General features: G+C 36.8%; 1 protein-coding gene across 1 annotated transcript in view; it reads right to left on the bottom strand.

Annotated features, from left to right (window-relative positions):
* Positions 1-14,021, bottom strand: part of MYO1H (myosin IH) — a 49,587-nt gene extending 35,566 nt beyond the window's left edge. Inside the window, exons 1-7 of the mRNA XM_074200932.1 lie at positions 13,863-14,021; positions 12,257-12,372; positions 11,086-11,284; positions 10,137-10,217; positions 7,268-7,447; positions 5,354-5,452; positions 1,868-1,981 (exon numbers count right to left, since the gene is read on the bottom strand). Coding sequence (XP_074057033.1) covers positions 1,868-1,981; positions 5,354-5,452; positions 7,268-7,447; positions 10,137-10,217; positions 11,086-11,284; positions 12,257-12,372; positions 13,863-13,988 — 915 coding nt within the window. The 5' untranslated portion in view covers positions 13,989-14,021. The remainder of the gene's footprint in view (positions 1-1,867; positions 1,982-5,353; positions 5,453-7,267; positions 7,448-10,136; positions 10,218-11,085; positions 11,285-12,256; positions 12,373-13,862) is intronic.
* Positions 14,022-19,974: the final 5,953 nt, after the last annotated feature.

The raw sequence follows: 19,974 nt of genomic DNA, 5'->3' as shown, positions 1-19,974 counted from the left end.
TCAATGCACGACATGGAAACAAAGTAAAGACTGACAGATTACTTTCTGTGGGTGTGGGGAGGGAAGTAAGATTGGGGGGAAAATTGTAAAACTCAAATAAAATCTTTAATTAAAAAAACTCCCAAACAAACCATTATATATAAAATGTTATAATTAAAATTGTAAAGTATTATAAATAAGAATATTTCTAAGTCCTAACCAATGAAAACCACCTTTTAATATTTAAAAAAAAATATTTTTTTAAAGGCAATTGGGGTTAAATAACTTGCCAGGGTCACATAGCTACTAAGTATCTGATGCCAGATTTGAATATAGTTCTCCTGATTCCAGGACCAGAACTCCATCTACTGTATCACCTAGCTGCCCTTCAACCACCTTTTTGTACATTGAAGAGGGGTAGGAAAAAAAGTGAATGATAAAAGAAGGCTGAGATAAAGACTTGGAGAGAGCTACACTGGAGGCCACATCATCATCATCATCATCATCATCATCATCATCATTTTCATTATGGTATTTACAAGTTTGCAAAGCTCTTTATAATTGTCATCTCATTTGATTCTCATGACAACTCTGGAAGGAATGTGCTATTATATAGGGAAACTGAGGCAGACAGAGGTGAAATGATTTCCCCAAGATCACTCAGCTAAAATTTATGACAGAATTTGAATAATAAGGCAGGATTTGAACTCGGGACTTCCAGACTCAATCCACCACATCACCTTGCTAGGAAAAAACCTTCAGAATATTGGGCAGAACTTCAAAGGAGTCTAATGGGTAGCTATGGATGCCAGTCACAATGGATGAGAAATATGAATGGGTTGAGGTCCTACACCTATGAGATCCCAGTGAATGGTACACAGTAGGTGCTGTATTAATGCTTATTCCTTTCCCCTCCCCCTGCCCTGCCATTGTAGTAAACCAGGGCCCCAAGGAATGATGCTTTGCTGATTTTGCTACAAAAATGTCATATGAAAAATTTAGTACACAAATTTTTTCTAGTTCATATTTGGATAATGATCACTTGCCATGGTAAAGAGTTCCAAAAGGATACCCTACTACTAAATATGACTTTGTATTATCTAATCTTTAAAATTATATCTCTGTTATTCCTTTGGGATTATTAAATCTTTTGACTGCCTTGACTAGAATTCATAGGAGAAAAATAGTCTCTCAGTATGAATTCTTAACTCCCTCTCCCAATGCAGGTCAGCAATTATTGGGTGATATATTTAGTCTTAGGGAGTTGCTGTTGGCATTGGAGAGATGAAACAATGTTCCAGTGGTGGGACCTGAATGCAGATTGTCCTGATGGCTTCTTTTAAAGAATATTTTTATTTTAAATAATTTTATTTTTATTTTAAAGAATATTGAAGGCATTTTTAAGACAGTAACCTCAACTACAGAAATACAACCTATTTATTTATAGTAGCTAGCATTTAAGATTTGCAAAGTGTATTAACAAATATTATCTCACCCCCATAAACCTCCCTTATAAGGTAGGCTCTTGTTAATAAGCCAAGTGAAGGTCTTTCCATACATAGCTTTAGCCATCATTTCTCTGGAATAGACTGACATCCATATTCAATGGGCATAACACCTGAAAACAATTAAAGGGTGCCCAATACCCCAAGAAAATCAAGGCTGAGAGAGATTGATGAGCCCACCCTCACACAGCTTAGTAAATAACTGAAACCAAATTTGAACTCAGGTCTTCCTGGCCCCCCAGGAACACATACTATTTACCATGCCATCCAGGGGCCCCGTTAATGACTTGGCCACCATTCTGCTTTGGTTTGGGGCATCTCCCAACACCAGCCCCGAGTAGAATGAAATCAGAGAACCGCTTTTGAGGACAGAGGAGGGTTACCTTTGCTATCCATCTGATATGACTGCTATCAGGAATATTGACACATCCATCACCATCTTCTACAAAATGAACATTCCCAAGATGCAAGACACTGGCAACGATGCCAAAGAGATTCTGCAATCATGAAGGGGGAGGGAGGAACAAATTGTCCAATTAAATCGCTGGAAAAGGAAGAGACCCTGATGTAGAATCAATTATGTCAACTTCAGTTGTAGCCCTTAAATCATGATGAAAGATGCATTCACCTTCATAGAGACCCAATGAACTCTGGGTAGAGAATGAAGTATTCCTTCTTTTCATTTTCTTTTTTTTTTGCTTCCTTCCCTATCCTTGAAACATGACTAATATGGAAATATTGCATGACTTCACATGTAAAATTGATATCCTATTGTTTGCTCTATCAATGGGTGGAAGAGGGGCTAGAGAGATTTAAAACTTGAAAATTGTCCAAAATTTACATCATAAATAAGTAAGCACATAAATAGATAAATAATGAATGAACTTATTAGCTAACAAATCGAAGTGGGGAAACTGTGGACCTTAACTGCCAAAAATGCTTGTATTGTGTTTTCCTAAAATGTTTTGCTATTAATTCTTAGCAACAAATCATAATGAGAAAACATGATCTAAAACGATATCTCTAAAATAAAAAGAGGAGAAACTAATTGGAAAAATATTTTTCTGATAAATTTTGTGCAAAAAGTATTTTCAATGGAAAAAAATGATCAAAAGACATAAAGGGGAATAGAATCTTTGAGGGGGGGAATACAAACTGTTAGCAATCAGATGACTCTAAACCAAGAGATCACGGTGGTACCACTCCCTACTGTGGACATAAAATTGATCAAATAGCCCTTTCAATAAAAAAGGAAATGAAATTCAGTGTAGGCAGGAAAACAGACTCTACTGCATTTGAAAAAATGGAGAAGACAATGGAGAAGAGCCACAAAGATGGATCCCACTGATCCTTCCAGTTCTACACTTTCTGACCCTCCTACAATCTATCACAGGAATTACATCCTGTAGACATTATGGCCGGGAGAATAGGGCTAACATGTCCAGAAATATATACTATGTATTTGTAATAGCAAAAAAATAAACAGATGAACCAAAAGACAAAACTTAATGATTGAAGGTTGGATGAATAAATAATGGTGTATTCACATGGCAAGAATGTTTCAGCACCATTAAAAATGGGACCAAAAATATGCAGAAAGTCAAATGATCTCAAATGAGGTCAGCAGAATTAGAGGAACCAAAAATGAAAATGTTCTACAAATATAAGTGTGTGCACTTGGCTTGTGATAATTGCTTAATGCATGATTTTTCATTCATTCAAATATATTCTTTCTATCTATCCATCTGTCATCTATCATTTATCAATTTATCTATCATCTAGCTATCTATCTATCAATCTATCTATCATCTATTTATCTTTCTACCTATTTATCATTTATATATCTATTTATCTATCAACCTATCTATCCATCTATCATCTATTGATCATCTATCATCTATCAATATATCTATCATCTATCAATCATCTATCATCTATCTATTTATCTATCAACCTATCTATCCATCTATCTATCGATCAACTATCATCTAGCTATCTATTTATCTATCAATCTACCCATCTATCATCTATTTACCTATCTTTCTATCATCTATCTATCTTCTATCTATCTATCATCTATCTAGGTATTATATATATCTAGCTATTTATCTATTTATCTATCCATCTATGTATCATCTATCACCCATCTATTTATCCATCTATCATCTATCTATTATCTATCTATCTATCTATCATCTATCTATCTATCTATCTATCTTTCTTTCTGTCATCTATCTATCTATCTATCTATCTATCTATCTATCTATCTCTATCTACTTTCTACATATATACACAAATAGGTATATATGCCTATACATATAGATGTTTTTAGATAAAGATAGATATCTGAATAACTATATATAGATATAATATATCTATGTAGATATATATGATGTAACTATAGCTATTAGATAAACATGTTTATCAATCATCTATATAGGTTTATATAGATATAATATAGGTAAAACTATACAGATATATATCTATAATATTGGTATATCTATATATAATTCTGTCCAAGTCACATATATGAAATAGACCCTATATCACACCGATATAACGTGGATAAAATAGATTGATATAGGCATTCTATATGGGTAGACATAGGTGTGTACATGTGTGTACATAGATATAAATAGAAAGTTAGAAGTTGATGACTAAGTCTCACTTGAAAAGGGAGACAAAAGAATTGATGTTTTGATGAGTGAGTAGGAATTAGTTTGACTTTGGTTTGTTAAAACGTGTGCTTTCTCTCTCTCCCTTCTTTGCAGAGGTGGAGGCCATGGATGAGGAACATTGCATATATAGCTAGTAAATTGATGTGTTGGTTAGGGTTTTTTCTTTCATTTATTTATTTATTCTTTGCTTACATGGGTGAGTTCCATTATAAGGGAAGCAAAGTTTATGTTTTGTAATAGGGACTGAGCCCCTCACTTTGAGGAGGACTGAAGTTAAGCCGCTTCACTGTTTTCCATTTTTATAATAATAATAATAACAATAATATTGATAATAATAATGTTTGTCCTTCATTCTTGAAGAAGAGCACATCAGGGAGCATGACAAGAAAGTAAATTGGATTTGAGTGAGGGGGGCTGCGCTAAGTCACCAGCCTCACCTTCCCCTCCCGAGCCACCTGGGTCCAGTGGCCAGATAGGAATCACGACAACTGGAGATGGCTCTGGATTCGAGGCAGTCAGGGTTAAGTGACTTGCCCAAGATCACACAGCTAGTAAGTGCCAGAGGCTGGATTCAAAACCCCGTCCTCCTGATTCCAAGGCCAGTGCTCTATCCATTTTTATACTTTTTATATGGTACTTAGCTTCGAAGAAGTGCTGAAAACCACTTCAATCATTCATTCATTCATTTGTTCTTTCATATAAATGGTTCAGCTCTTGGAAGGTTCGCTTGGATATTCACCTAATTCTTTGTTGGATATCGTGCCTTTAAAACAATAACAATAACTGAAATCTGCCTCTGAGGGAAAGGGAGAGTAGAGCTGTGTAAGCGAGTCCAGCCCGGTTTATAGTATCTGCTCTGGTTTACAAAAGGATAATTGTTTAACTGAGTCTAGCATAACAAACGAATCGAAACAGGAAGGTAGAAGGGGAAAATAAAAAAAAAAATATGCCTACATTACATTTTAGGATAAGATGGGCAAAGTATGAGATATCCCTGAACCCTAATTTACATGGGACTTAAATCCTAATACATTTAATCACTTGGGTCAGTATACATTTGCACCACACCCAAATTCCTCCCCTCCACAATGTGCTACCCCAAAACTCTGGAAGAATCAGGAAGCCACCAAGACCATGCTGTCATAGTCAGCCTTACTATGAACCTGGAAGCCAAGGCCTCATGGCCCATACCTCCAAATCAGTTTCATTAAAATCAATGATGGAGAAAGCTTGGACCACGGTGTTCCAGTCGTTCTTGTCATCAATAGAGGTCACTTTGGCACACCGCCCCTGTTGAGAAGAGACAGAGAGGATCTTTGGATGCCAATTTTAATGTCTATTAGGCATGTGTGAGCAAAAATTATGTGCACAGGCTTTGGGCCAGGGGTTCTGAATCTTTTCTTGCTCTCTGGTCTGCTTTTGGTGGGCTCTTTCTAGAATCACATTTTTTAATGTGTAATATAAAATGCACAAGATTATAAAAGAAACCAATTTTATTAAGATGTAGATATTCTTGTTGTCTGATCTCACTGTCTCTTACACTTTATGTTTCTTCCTTAAGGATATGATTTCTCTCTCATCACATTCAATTTGGATCAATGTAGACCATGGAACCAATGGAAAGACTGGCAAATTGCCTTCTGTGGGGGGTGGGGGGAGGGAAGTAAGATTAGGGGGAAAATTGTAAAATTCAAAATAAATAAAACCTTTAAAAAAAGATGTAGATATTGAAATTTTTCTTAAAAAGCTCATGGACACTGAGTTAAAACCCCCCACTTGAAGGTTTATTATTTTGCCTATGTACTTATCTGTGGATATGTTGTATCCTGCTCCATCCTTATGTAAGTTTGGGGAGGGAAGACTGTCTCACTTTTGTATTTTTATCCCCAGCCCATAGTACAGAGTCTGGCATGCAGTAGGTATTTAATAAATGGTTGGTTGGTTGCCACCATAACTCTCTTTTTTACTAGGACAAAAGCTAGGGCGTTACCTTTCCAAATAGATAAAATAGATTTCCCTGCTAAAAAGTCATCTATTTCTTTTATAATAATAATAATAATAACAATAATAATAATAATTCTCAGACTTTTTACTAGCATTTACAGAGTCTGGAAATACCATAAGAAAATTTCTATTCTGAGTAGACTTAAAAAAGTTCATGTTACATTTCATTGTGTCACAATAAATTGTCACACACATTAATCAAATCATATACATGAACATGTGTGTATGTGTGTGTGTGTGTATGTGTGTGAATCCCACACCTTCAAACTTGGCACTGAAATCACAATGTTAAGATTCAGAAAAGAATATTAAAATTCCCTTGGCAACAGACACAGAATTTTGAATTGTCTGTGGGCCAAGTGAAAGGAGCCTCTCTGGTTAGGAAGTTGGGTTAGCATTTAGGGAAACATGGATCATTCTCCAGTCAACCCCACAGAACAGATTTGGTAGCATTTTTATAAATTCTGTCAGCAGCCTTTAAAGTAGACAAATGCCTGCTTAATGTATATCACACCAGCATGTCCTACCTTCCAAAAGGAAGATTTTAGATACCATTTAAAAAATGTGTCTATGCTAAATATGCTTCCTATGTTGGTATCCATATGTGGACTGAAGCTTCCCGGCACTTTCTTTCAATTAATTGTTATTATTGGTCCTTAGATCACAACTATCTACCTCCAAAGAGTTCATTTCATAGAGTAAGCATAAATTAACTAGGTCGGAGAGCTCACTGACAAAGGGAGAGATCAGGAAATGTTTTCCTGATGACACGGTCCTCAAATACTTTGAAGGAAACTAGGAAAAGATGTGACTATTATTCCAAGAATGGGGGAAGAATCTGCTAAAGTCCTAGAGTCAGAATGTGAAGGGTTTTAAATGCCGGGTGAAGGAGTTTGCACTTTATAATAGAGGCAATAGGGAGCTGCTGAAGCATCTTGAGCTAGGTGATGACCTGGTCAAAGACTATCAATTAGGTGGCTGTGTGGAGATTAGCCTGAAGAGGGAAGATATGGCAAACAATCTTCTGGAAAGGCCCATACAGATGAGATGAGTCCCACCCTCCAGAAGAATACTAGGCACTAGATGCTGGGTTTTTCCAACCTGTATAAGATATAGATATGCTTGAGGGTTCCGCACAAGTCCCAGGTAGGATAATAGGTCATCTTCACCTCCTTCCAACAACTGGTAGAAGATATGAAAATTCCGTTCTCCATGGTTCTGAAAAACTACTCGAGATTTTTCTATCAAGTAACTGATGATATGACCACCTACAGGAATTCCCTGGGAAAATTCAAAACCAAAGCTTAGTCTAGTCATCTGAACACAGGATAGACTCTAAGATTCTCTTTCACACGTATAGTTGATTCAAATTCATAAGGTCTTCCCCATTCCCAATGGACCCCTATGAACTGATGAAAAAACCAAGTAGAAATTGGAAGACAATTTATGCAATGTTTTCAAGTGTTAACAGTTTTAAAAGCTTGATAAATGCATTGACCAAACTATCACTTGAATGATGATGCCCCTTATTTCTTGGCAAAAGAAGTGATAGGCTAGAGGTAAAGAATGAGACGTACATTTTCCAACATGGTCAAAGAATGATCTGTTTTCTTGACTATACTTAATTTTTATAATAAAGACATATATTTTGTTTATTTGTCTGAGGAAGGAAGATGAGAGTAATAGAGATGTCCCCTCCAAAAAAGAAAAAGGAAGGAAAAAATACAATGAACCATTCATAAAATACACAAATAAGAACAGAAATTCAAATGAGTAACAAGAACAAATTATTATATTCTTTTAAAAGATAAAAAAATTGATATTCATTGCTTCATGTGTAATTTCCCTTTTTATGTATGAAATGATTAGTTTTTATTTCTATCATGTTCATAATAAAAAAGAAAAATAATGAAAATATAAAATAGATAAATATTTGTGAATAAAAATACCATTAATTTATATTAATAATATTATAAATAAAATATTTTAAAAAGAAAAACTATGTCTATATAATAAAGAAAATCATCTTAGTGTTATGACAAAGTCATTCTTTAAGAATCACTAAGTTTGAGTTTGGAAAAGGAAATGACAAATCACTCTAGTATCTTTGCCACGAAAACCGCAAATGGAGATATGAAGATTCAGACACAATTCAGACACAACAATAAAATCTGGGTAGTGAAATGGTTCATCAGGACCTCCCTCCTCTCCAGTCCAGTTGATATAATTATGAAATATAAGGGGAGATAACTGACAATAACATATTAGTTTCTTGAAGTCAATCAGATCAATCCAATTTGATGGAATTAGTGGGTAGCTAACTGTAGCTGATCAAAGATTCAGCTATGTCCCTTTAAAAAGTGAAATGAACTTCTTATGAAGCCAGTCAAGGCAAGACCAAAAGAGTTTTGTGAGTGAAGCCAGGCTCAGGGTTCCCAGGAGAGACACCGCACCCAGGGAGAGCCACAGGAGGACACTGGGGCCTTACCATAATGGAGGAATAAGTTCACTGGATCACATTCCCTAAACATGTGGTGTCGTTCAGCCATTTGGCCGTGACTCCATGTGACCCTATGAACCATTCTGTCCATGGAGTTTTCTTAGCATTGAAACTGGAATTGTTTGTCAAATTCTTCTGAAACATGTGTTCTCTTCTAACAAACTCTCTATTTAAGCCCACCTTCCCAATGCATATTTGTGGGAGAATGCACCCCAGATTTACAGAGGAATGTTTTTAGTGACTGTTTAAGATGCCATCACAGTAAATGTCTTTCTTTTGAACTGGGTCCTCTTCTTGACTTTTAAAGGTGAATGTACCAGTAGGGGCTCACAACCTATAGGTTTAGCAGGATGCAGTCTCAGAATATTTAGGGGACTGAACCTACAAATGTTCCATAAAGGGTGATTTTTTTTTGATGAAACAACACTAATTCTATTTACAATTTGTAGAATGTTAGATATCTTTACGACAATGTTCAAGAATTTTCTTTAAAAAAATTCTAAAATTCACTGTGCTACCTGAAGCAAATGACAGATGTGAAAGAAGAAAAATGTTGTTGACATTCTCCTTTCTATAATTATGTAGCATATCAAGGTTTGTAAAGTGTTTGCCACATGTTATGCTGTTAGAACTTCAGGGCATTGTGAGAGAATGCTATTGCCAGTATTATTACTACCACTTTACACATGGAAACCAATGATCAAAGACATAATGATTTGTCCGTAGTCATACAGATATTAAGTGTGGGAGGTGAGACCCTAAAGCCAAATCCAACAATCTTTTCTCTGTACTGGACATTCTAAAAGTATGGTACAAAGACCCTCAAGAGTCCTTGAGACCCTTTCAAAAAATCTGCAAATTCAACATTATTTTTTAATAATACATGATTTGCCTAACATTCTTCCTTTTTCCAACTATATTTTAGTGAAAGACTAGATTTTTTCCAGGTATTTCAACAAAACAACAAACTGTAACTGACAGACTGTAGAAGCAAATAGGAAAATGTACAGTCTTCTATTAATCCAGACATTAAGGAGATTTGCAAATATATGTAGAACAACATTATTCTTCTCACTAACTTATTTTGTTTTTAGAAAACAGTTAATTTTCATTAAAATGTTATTTATGGAAATATAAAATAGATTTGTTTTTTTAATGAATTAATAAATATTTTAAATAAATTTATTTTCAATTACATTTTTGAAATTTATTTTTAAATTGAAAATTTTTAATTTTTAACTTAATCATTTCAATTTAATTGTTTTCATTTTCTTTTAAATTTTAAATAATTAAAATTTTAATTACTAAATATGACAAATTTTGATAGATATCAACACATAAATGAAAGTTTTTTTCATATCCTCAGTCACTTTTAAGTGTATAAATGGGTCCTGAGACCACAAAGTTTGAAAACCACTGTGATGACCATTTGGTTTCAGTTCACATTTACTATTCCAAATCCTGATTTACCTTAAAATCAAACTGGATATCCATGTACTTTCCAAATCTGCTGGAGTTATCATTTCGGAGAGTTTTTGCATTTCCAAATGCCTACAAATAAAAGTCAAAAGGCCGAAATCAGCTATCACTCTATTGCTCGTTTGGCATCCCTAACTTATTTTAAGAGACCTGGTCTAAAATCCTATGAAACCATTAGAACCATGTTTTCTCTCTTACCAGTAACTTGAGTAGGATTGTATCTTTGTAGGGATGATTTCTACTCCTTTGGGAAAGTCTGGAGTCAGAGGATTTGAGTTCAAATTTGACCTCAGACACTTGACATTAGCTGTGTAACTTTGGACAAGTCAATTAACCCAGATTGTCCCCCATCCAGGGCCATCTCCAGTAGATCTGACTCAAATCGATCTGGTCAATGGACCCAAATGGCTCCGCCAAATCCAATTCAGGTTCATGACCTTTGAGGACGAAGGGCAAACAGCAGCAATAACTAAGAAAATCATATCCACTAGGGATATGGCATTTTCCATTGAACAGACCAGGCCTCAAAAAGAAAGCAATTTGCCTGAGATCAACCAGCAAGTTTTTGATTTGTGTCTAGTTGCTGTTTAGTAATTTTTAGTTGTGTCCAACTCTGTGACCTCATTTGGAGTTTTCTTAGCAAGGATACTGGAGTGGTTTGCCATTTTCTTCTCCAGCTCATTTTACAGATGAGGAAACTGAGATAAACAGGAGTAAGTGATTTGCCCAGGGTCACCCAGCTAGGATGTGTCTGAGACCACATTTGAACTTGACTCTCCCTGACTCCAAGGCCTGGGCACCTAGTTGCCTTTCTGTGTCCAGGCATAACTTCCATTTCTTGTTCCCTGAGAACTCTACCAGAATCAATCCCCGGATCTGGAGAATCTCACATGTCACCAAAAAGATTCTGTAAGTAAAACAGAATTTGAGTATTGCCTACCTCCAGGACTGGATTTGAAAGCAGTAATCGATCACGAGCTATTTGTAGTGATTCTGTCATTGGGCAGGTCACTGCCAAATACTGGAGAATCTTCTTGGATGCCTCCGTTTTGCCGGCACCACTCTCCCCAGAGATCAGGATGAAGTGGTTATTGAGTTCTGAACACATCATGCGGTAAGCATTATCTGCTATGGCGTAACTACAGGTGGAGTGGACAGAAGGAATTCAGCTTCCCCGCATCCCTATGTGAGTCTGTAATGCCCAGGAGCAGGATGACCAAGTCCCCTATCTCCCAGCAGGTGAGCATATCTCTAAGGGATACCAAGATGACCTATATAAGCCACACCCATTAAGCCTCAAGTCTGACTCATTCATAGTCCTGAGTATCTTCATTAATAGCTCATCATTAATAATTGATATAATTAAACATTAGTACAATTTATCTCTATTAAACAAAGATAAGACGAAGCTCTTGAACAGTAGCCACTAACATTATTTCTTAAATGCACCAAGTCATGAAAACTCATTTTTGTACAGTACAAAACAAAACAACTCTGAGTTTTCACTGTATATTTGGCAAATGGATAAAGATGTTGGAAGGGCCATGGGAAAACAAACCCACCATAATATGCCCTAGCTGATTTGACCTCTTCTTGCCTAGGGAACCATTATGGTTGATTTGGGCTGGGCCCCGTTTACCATAATAGGAACTATGGTTCCTCCCATACAAATGTCCTAGGTACCCCAAGAGTTATCAAAATACCAGTATTGATTGGCATATTATCCTTATAGACTCATCACAAATTGGAAAGGCCTTGGAAGTGGTTTAAACAACTTCTACCTTGAACATCATCCAATAAGGGACAACACTCTTTAAATCTCTACTTGCTGACACCTAGTAATGGAAAACTCATCATCTCCCTAGGCTATTCCATTTGGGAATCACACTAATTATTAGGAAAGTTCCTGAATCAACAAGGAAGTAACAAACTTGAAAAAATTCATCCAAGTTTTACTTTTTTAAACAATAAAACAGTACACTAGAAGGCAACGGTTTCCAATTATTTCAAAATCATCTTCCACAAAATGAGGGTTGCTCACATAAGGGTGAGAAAAAGAGCCCAATAAAACAGAACACAAAGTCTATGAAGAAGACCTTAGTGTTACTTACACATGTGGTGGCAGCTCAAAAAAATTCACCCCTTGGTAAAGCTCCATCTGTTTAATCGTGTAGATGCCCAGCTCCTGATAGGGATTCACTGACACAAGGAGAGTCCCAATGTACGTCTGGAGGGACAAACCAATTAAGGGAACTCATTAACAGTAAGTTATTCCTTCCAAATGTCAGATCACAGGCTACCATTATAGATACCTAACATGAGCAGAAATCAACCACCTAAAATAAAGAGAGAAACACTTGGGAATCAACCCATTAATATCATCCATTTCTCTACATTGGAATGTTCTTTCTTTTAATGTCTGTGAACTATGTGATGATGCTAGTGGTTTGCTAGTCTTTTTTTTAAAATCAGTATTTGGTTTGGCACTACAGGAACCCCCATTGCCATCCCCCCCCCCTCACTTTTACAGACTCAAATAATCTGAGTTGAAAAGAACCTTTGGATGATCTAATCCAACCTCTACCTGCAGTGTCTTCTACAATACTTTACAAAGTGGGGACTTTTGCCTTTGTTTGTATCCCCAGAACTTAGCACAGAGCCTAGCCTACAGCAGACACTTAATAAATGTTGCTTTACTCACTAATATACATTATGCAATTCACTTGTTATGTTTGAATGTTATGATTGAATCGTTGGTCAGTCTGCATTTATTAAGTACCGACTATATACCAGACAGATATTGGGCATAAAAGGTAGGCCTGGATTCAGAAGGGCTTGAATTCATACCCAGCCTTCCTGGCTGTGTGACCCTTGAAAAGTCATTTAACCCTGCTTGCCTCGGTTTCTTTATTTGTAAAGTTAGAGTTGGAGAAGGAAATTGCAAACCACTCCAGTGTCTTTGCCAAGAAAACTCCAAATGGAGTCAGGAACAACTCAATAACAACATGTGACACTCTGCTAAATAACTAACTTTTTTAATGTAATTTTATTTTTCCAATTACATGCAAAGATAGTTTTCAACATTTCATTTGAGTTCCACATTTTCTACATCCCTTCCTTCCCTAACTAATTGACTTCCTTCTAGAGACCTACATACTTCAAACAAGTCAATGAAACCTCAATTTTGTTCTTGTTCAGTTGTTTTAGTCATGTCCAACTCCTTGTGACCCCATGCGGGGTTTCAGAGATATTGGAGGGATTTGCCATCTCCTTCTCTAGCTCATTTTACAGATGAGGAAACTGAGGCAAACAAGGTAAAATGACTTGCCCAAGCTCACACAGCTAATACGTGTCTAAGGTCAGATTTACAATGAAATAATTTATCTGATCCCTTGACGTTCACCATAGTTTTACCTGAAGAATTCAAGAATAAAAATTCAGCCAAGTTCAATAGTAAGTGTGGTTAGCTGCAGGAAGGTCAATTGGATGTTCCTCCATTGTAATGTGTGACAACCCACAGGACGTTTTTAAAGTGTTCAAAGATCCTCTATTACCAGGGTTTGAGGGGGTGGTGGGGAGTCAGATGGCAACCTCAAGCATCTCTCCAAATTCTGTTTTGTTTATCACTATCAGCGCCATATTAACCATAAGAGCTGGTTTCTCCAGGAGACCTATGGAACAAGGAAACAGGAATAGCAGAAAAATAGGGCAATTTACATATATGAGGTTCTCTCTGTAACGCTTGCGAAGATTTTCCAGAAAAGCCGATTCGCTGGTGTAAGAGTCCAACAACACAAAGTCTTGAACCCCAACCTTGTCTCGTGCAGTTAACGCCCCTTCCATGTGCAGCTTAATGTGCTTCCGCCTCACCTCTTCTTTCTGAAAGAAGAAAAAGGTTATTCATATATATTTTAAGCCCCTTCTAAATGAATGGTATAATACAGGTGATATACTTTGGTGAGAGAAGTATAGGAGATTGTCCCTGCCCTCTGGAAGCTTATCTTCTAGTTGGAAAATGAGATGCATAGAAAGTTAAATGAGAAAATAAGATATTAAAATTAAGAGTCTCTGAACTTTTAAAAGAATTTATGTGCTAATTGCATTTTACTGTAATTGGTTTCCTTTGTAATTCTATATATTTGATTTTTATGCTTTTAAAAACATGATTCTAAGAAGAGGTCTAGCCTACAGCCTACTAAAGTGTCCATGACAGCAAAGAGGTGAAGAACCCCTGGACTAGAGACAGCTACCCAGAAATATTCTGTGGAATTTAGAGATAGTTCATCAATGAAATGAAAAGAAACTAAGTAGTCGAAAGAAAATGTGGCCGATGAAAAACATTATCTGCAAACGAGTTCTAACGTTATGAAAATATTTGCAGTTATTTTTTCAGTTGTATCTGATTCTTTGCCACCCTTTTTGGGGTTTTCTTGACAAATATACTGGAGGTTTGCCATCTCCTTTTCCAACTCCTTTGACAGATGAGGAAACTGAGGCAAACAGGGTGAAGTAACTTGCTCAGGATCACACTCCAGACACAGGGTTCTAATCACTGAGCCACCAAATTGCCCTCTGGCTTGGTAGAACCTCATAAAATCATTTCAAACTCACTTGGTTGAGTGGATTTACCCAAACTTGGAAGCCAATGCCCCAAACTGGGGGAAGTCTGAGTCATTACCATACCACAAATAGACTCTAGGGAGAGAGACTTTAACACGAGGGAGAAATTCATATTGAAATTTTAAAAATGTGTTACATCAACAAGAACAGAAGGTTAGTGCTTCACAGAGTGCTGAAATCTAAGAATATTACAATTTATCCAAGACTATGTAAAGAAAGGAAAGAGGAAGACAGAAAAACAGACTGCGATGTCCTGGACAACACTCACATCTCTTTTAAAGCCATCATGATCGTGCAATACCAATAGCTACCGTCTCTTCTATTATTGAAAGAAACTCTCGCAAAACCTTTCAGATTCCTTTATCTAGACTCCAAGCTTACCAAACAACTTTCAGATTATTAATTCAGTTTATCGAGTATCTTCATCCAAGGAATGGGATGGCAGGAGAGTAGACACAAGTGTTCGTGATCTTTCCCTCTAAATGTTTCCCTTCCCCAAACTTTCTTATTTTTGTGGGAAGTAACAGCATCCTTCTAGTCTTCCAATCTTGGAACTTGGCCTTCATCTTGGACTCCTCGCTCTCCATCACTGCATATAGTAAATCAGTTGCCAATTCTAGCTGTTGTTAGCTTCACAATGTCTCTTGCATCTGACCTCTTCTCTCCATTCTCGTGTCTACCATCTTGGTTCAAGTCCTCATCTCCTCTCTTCCCATTCCTTCTTCCCACATTCTACTGACCATGTAATTTTCTGTAAACATGGATCAGACCATGTGACTCCACTAATTGTTTTTATGATAAAATATAAACTCTTCTATGAATATTGCTTCTGCTTCAACTTATTTAACTTCAACTTATCTTTCAGCTCCATTGAGCATTCTTCTCTCTCCTTTGCTTTGGGGGTTTCCTCTAGCCCTAGACCTGGAGTCAAGAAGACCTGTGTTCAAATCTAGCTTCAGACTATTACTAGATCCTGTGACCCTGTGCAAATCACTTAACATCTATCTGTCCTAATTTCCACATCTATAAAATAAGGTTAATAGATGCTCCAGTTTCCCAGTTGTTGGGAATATCAAATGAGATAATATATGTAAAGTATTTTGAAAGTCTTAAAGCTTTCATGATTATTATGGCAAGACATTGGTCCAGGTCTAATTTCTGCTTTTTTTTATATTTTCCTTAAAGGTTTTTAATGAGAAAAAAAGAGATCCCTCCAAGGTAATTTACATTTTCAGAGCAAAAATCGTTTTAAATGGATCAGCCACCAGGTGTCCCCCTAGGTTAGTGAGAGAGCTTCAGAATGTCTATTCCAGCAGAGACTTTCCCAACTTTAGGAACTCTTTCATCAAGTACCAAGCATAGAGCCAACATTCACGGTATGGTAGGCAATGTACTAGGTGCTAGGGAATGAAACCAACCCCTTCTCAAGGGGTTTCCATTCTAATGATGATGGTGACAAGGACATAAATAATTTATGTGCGTAGATGGAATATATATATATCCACATGTAAATGTTCTATTGCACATATATGCACATTATATGTAAGAACATTTATATATGTGTTGGTTTTCTCCCTCATTAGAATAGAAGCCTCCTAACAAAAAAAAAGAATAGAAGCCTCCTGAGACTAGGATTTGTTTTATTTCCCAATATCTAATACATAGCCCACCACACATAAATGCTTGCTCCTTGATTAAAGCCATCATAGTGTGTGTGTGTGTGTGTGTGTATTCCATTAGAAACAGATACCCAGATACTGGATTTACAAGTGTGCATAGATATGCCAACATGAAATATCTATGTTTTTGTAAATGCCCTTTTCTCATAGTATATCTATGCCTGTTTTATATACATGTGTACACACAGTCATACATCTATGATGTTGCTCGGTCATTTTAGTCATGTCTCACTCTTTGTGACCCCTAGACTTCTGTCTGTGCGGTTTTCTTGGCAATGGTTCAAAGAGTGGTTTGCAATTCCTTCTACAGTGGCAAAAAAGAGGTTAAATGACTGGCCCAAGGTCACACAGATAGCAAGTTTCTGAGTCTCGCTATGAACTCAGGGGTTCTAGATTCCATGCCTATCACTTTATCCACCATGCTATCTAGTTTCATACGCACATGCATATGTTTGTGTGTGCCATATTGAGAAAATTGACTTTTTTAATCTTGTCTTTCTGACCAAACCCTGTTTTGTCAGTCTCTAATTAAGGCTGTCCTCAAGTACGGTGTCTCTCCAGCTATAAATCTGAAGGCTGACTGTGTCAACCAGCCTAGTTTTCCTCTAGTTGCTTAATTGTGTCAACAGTTAGAAAGAGACCATCCTAAGAGAGCAGGAGACTTGTTTGGTTATCTCCATATGAGCCCAAATAAATCCCTCTGCTTATGACATTTTAGAAAGGGAGATAGCTCATGGTTTATATGTTGATAGCCTATCTGATAAAAACATAAAATATCAAGTCAGAAAGGAGACACCACCAGTCATCGCTGCTAATCAGATCTTTGTCAGTTCTGACATGGAACAGAACTCACCGATGGGGAAGAGGATCATAAAGTAATCAGTGACACCTTTATGCACTAATGTGTAACCTGATTGGTTGACCACCAAAAGTTTATGACTCTTTGTATTATTTTCTATAAACACTCTTTTCTCATTTTGTTCTAGGTATCTGTTTCTTTTTTAAATTTTTTTTAGGTTTTTGCAAGGCAAAAGGGGTTAAGTGGCTTGCCCAAGTCCACACAGCTAGGTCATTATTAAGTGTCTGAGGCTGGATTTGAACTCAGGGACTCCTGACTCCAGAGTCGGTGCTCTATCCACTGTGTCACCTAGCCACCCCTAGGTATCTGTTTCTAATGATGACTTCCATCTATAGGCTTTTATAGTAAATCTTAGACAGTAAACTTCATGTATAACCTAAATTTCTATTGTCTTATTTTAGACCCAAATAATTAAGTTTTGATGCTATACATGTGCATATTTACATATATAAATAGATATATGTGTGAATGTGTGTTATTACAGAATAAAGAAGTTAGGTATATATATATATATATATATTTTTATAATATGGATGTATATGGATGTATTGTTACAGACTAAAGATGGTAGGTAAGATATAAATTACCCCAATGCCTTTAGCCCCTTATACATTTGTCAGATGAGAACACATATCAGTTATTCACTATAGGTTTAAATAAGACCTGATCACCACCCTAACATCAACCTAGTTGGAATTTAGAGACTTTGAAAGGTTGGCAGTAGAAAACGTCTGGGGATGCCAAGAGTTGAGCTAGAAAGAATTGGCTTCACAAGGACAACCACCAAAAGGAGAAAGAATAATAGGACTGAGCTGTGGCAGAGAAGGGAGGGATGGAAGAGGGCCATAGACCCCACGGGCATCTTAAGGCAGACACTCAGGGTGATACCACCCATAGTGCCCACCTGCTCCAAGTCTGAAATTCTTAGAAAACATTTGTTCTCTTCCCATATTCCTCTCCCAATACCTACCTTTTAACCCAAAGTTACCAAGTCTCTGGTAACTTGAATTTTTTCTCAATCAAAAAAACAAAAACATGTTAACTGGAGAAATCTATAAATATAAATTTAGGCAGCAAGACCAACTTGGTCTTAATATTAGAAAATTTTCTAACTGGGGGCCTGGAGTTAATGTGATTACATTCCTAACTTTTCTCTTAACATAAACATAAACATAAAAAGAGAAAATCATTATACTATGACTAGACTTTGATAATGAAATGACCCACTGTAGTTTATTGTTGTCACCCCCCCATTAGACTGTAAGCTCCTGGAGGACAGAGACTATTTTTTGCCTTTTATTGTATTCCCCTCTCCCCCTCAGCCCTTAGCACAGGGGAAAGTACCCTGTAAACATTTAATAAATGTTTATTTGTTGATTGTTTTGAATATTAAGTAGGGATATGATGTGATCAAATCTGTGCTTAAGAAAAATCACTTGGGCACTTGATGTGAGGGCATGAAATATTTCAGTTGATCTATTATATTCTTAATTTAATTGAGAAGCAGAAGTATATTTTAGGTGCCAGTCACCACTTTTGCAAATGCACAGAGGGAACTAGATCCCCAAATCTGGGAAAAGCTAGTTATCTAGTGTGGCCAAAATTTAGATCCAATGAAGAGGAGCAATGTAAAATAAAGTTCTAGGGTAGTTCTTAGATTGTGAAGGAAATAAAATATGAGGCCCAGAAATCAGCATTTTATTTTAAGGCAATGGGAGCCACTGGAGATTTGTGAGCAAAAAGGAGTGACATGTGATGTGGTCATGCTTATCAATCCAAAGGAAGGTTATATTTCCCAAATAGGAAACTTTCTAAAAATATCTAATTTTTTTTCTTTCCAAGTATAAAAATATACCTGAAATGTTCATCATGGACATAAAATTCAATTTAAAATTCTTTCTGTACCAAAAAAAGTGCTCACCTTCATTAAATCCATTATTGATTTATAATTGGGAATCTGTCAGGAAAAGCTGCCTACACCTACTCTCCTCAGCAACTTTGCAGCCAACCTTGTCTTTCAACTGAAACGATCTGCTCCAAGTAACCAACCATTTCTTTAACAGTTGAGGCTGATGGTTTCTTGAATCCTGACCCTTCTTAAGTTCCCTGATAGCTGACATTTTCACCTCTCCTCTTGGATATTCTCCCCTCTATGGGTTTTTTAAGACATTGCTCTCTCTCTCTCTCTCTCTCTCTCTCTCTCTCTCTCTCTCTCTCTCTCTCTCTCTCTGTCTTTCTGTCTCTCTTTCTCTCTGTCTATCTCTTTTCCTCTCTGTCTCTCTCTCTCTCTGTCTCTGTCTCTCTGTCTCTCTGTCTCTCTCTCTCTCTCTCTGTCTCTCTCTTTTCCTCTGTTTTTTTCTCTCTCTGCCTCTGTCTCTCTGTCTGTTTGTCTGTCTGTCTGTCTGTCTGTCTGTCTCTCTCTCTCTCTCTCTCTCTCTCTCTGTCTCTGTGTGTCTCTCTCTCTCTGTCTCTGTCTGACCTCATGGGTTCCCTTGAATCTCATTCTCATCTCTCTGCAGAGGGTCACCCATGTCTATATGTGGCCCCGTTGCTTTACCTCCTGCTGGCCTCCCTGCTACAAGTCTCTCCCCAGTCCATCCTCCACACTACTGCTTTTCTTAGGCCCAGAGCCAGCTGTGTGAGACCCCTCCTCAATAAATTGAAGCGGCTC

This window comes from Macrotis lagotis, chromosome X (genome assembly GCF_037893015.1).
Source record: "Macrotis lagotis isolate mMagLag1 chromosome X, bilby.v1.9.chrom.fasta, whole genome shotgun sequence".
NCBI classification, from domain to species: domain Eukaryota; kingdom Metazoa; phylum Chordata; class Mammalia; order Peramelemorphia; family Peramelidae; genus Macrotis; species Macrotis lagotis.
This window is presented reverse-complemented; position numbering and strand designations above follow the sequence as displayed.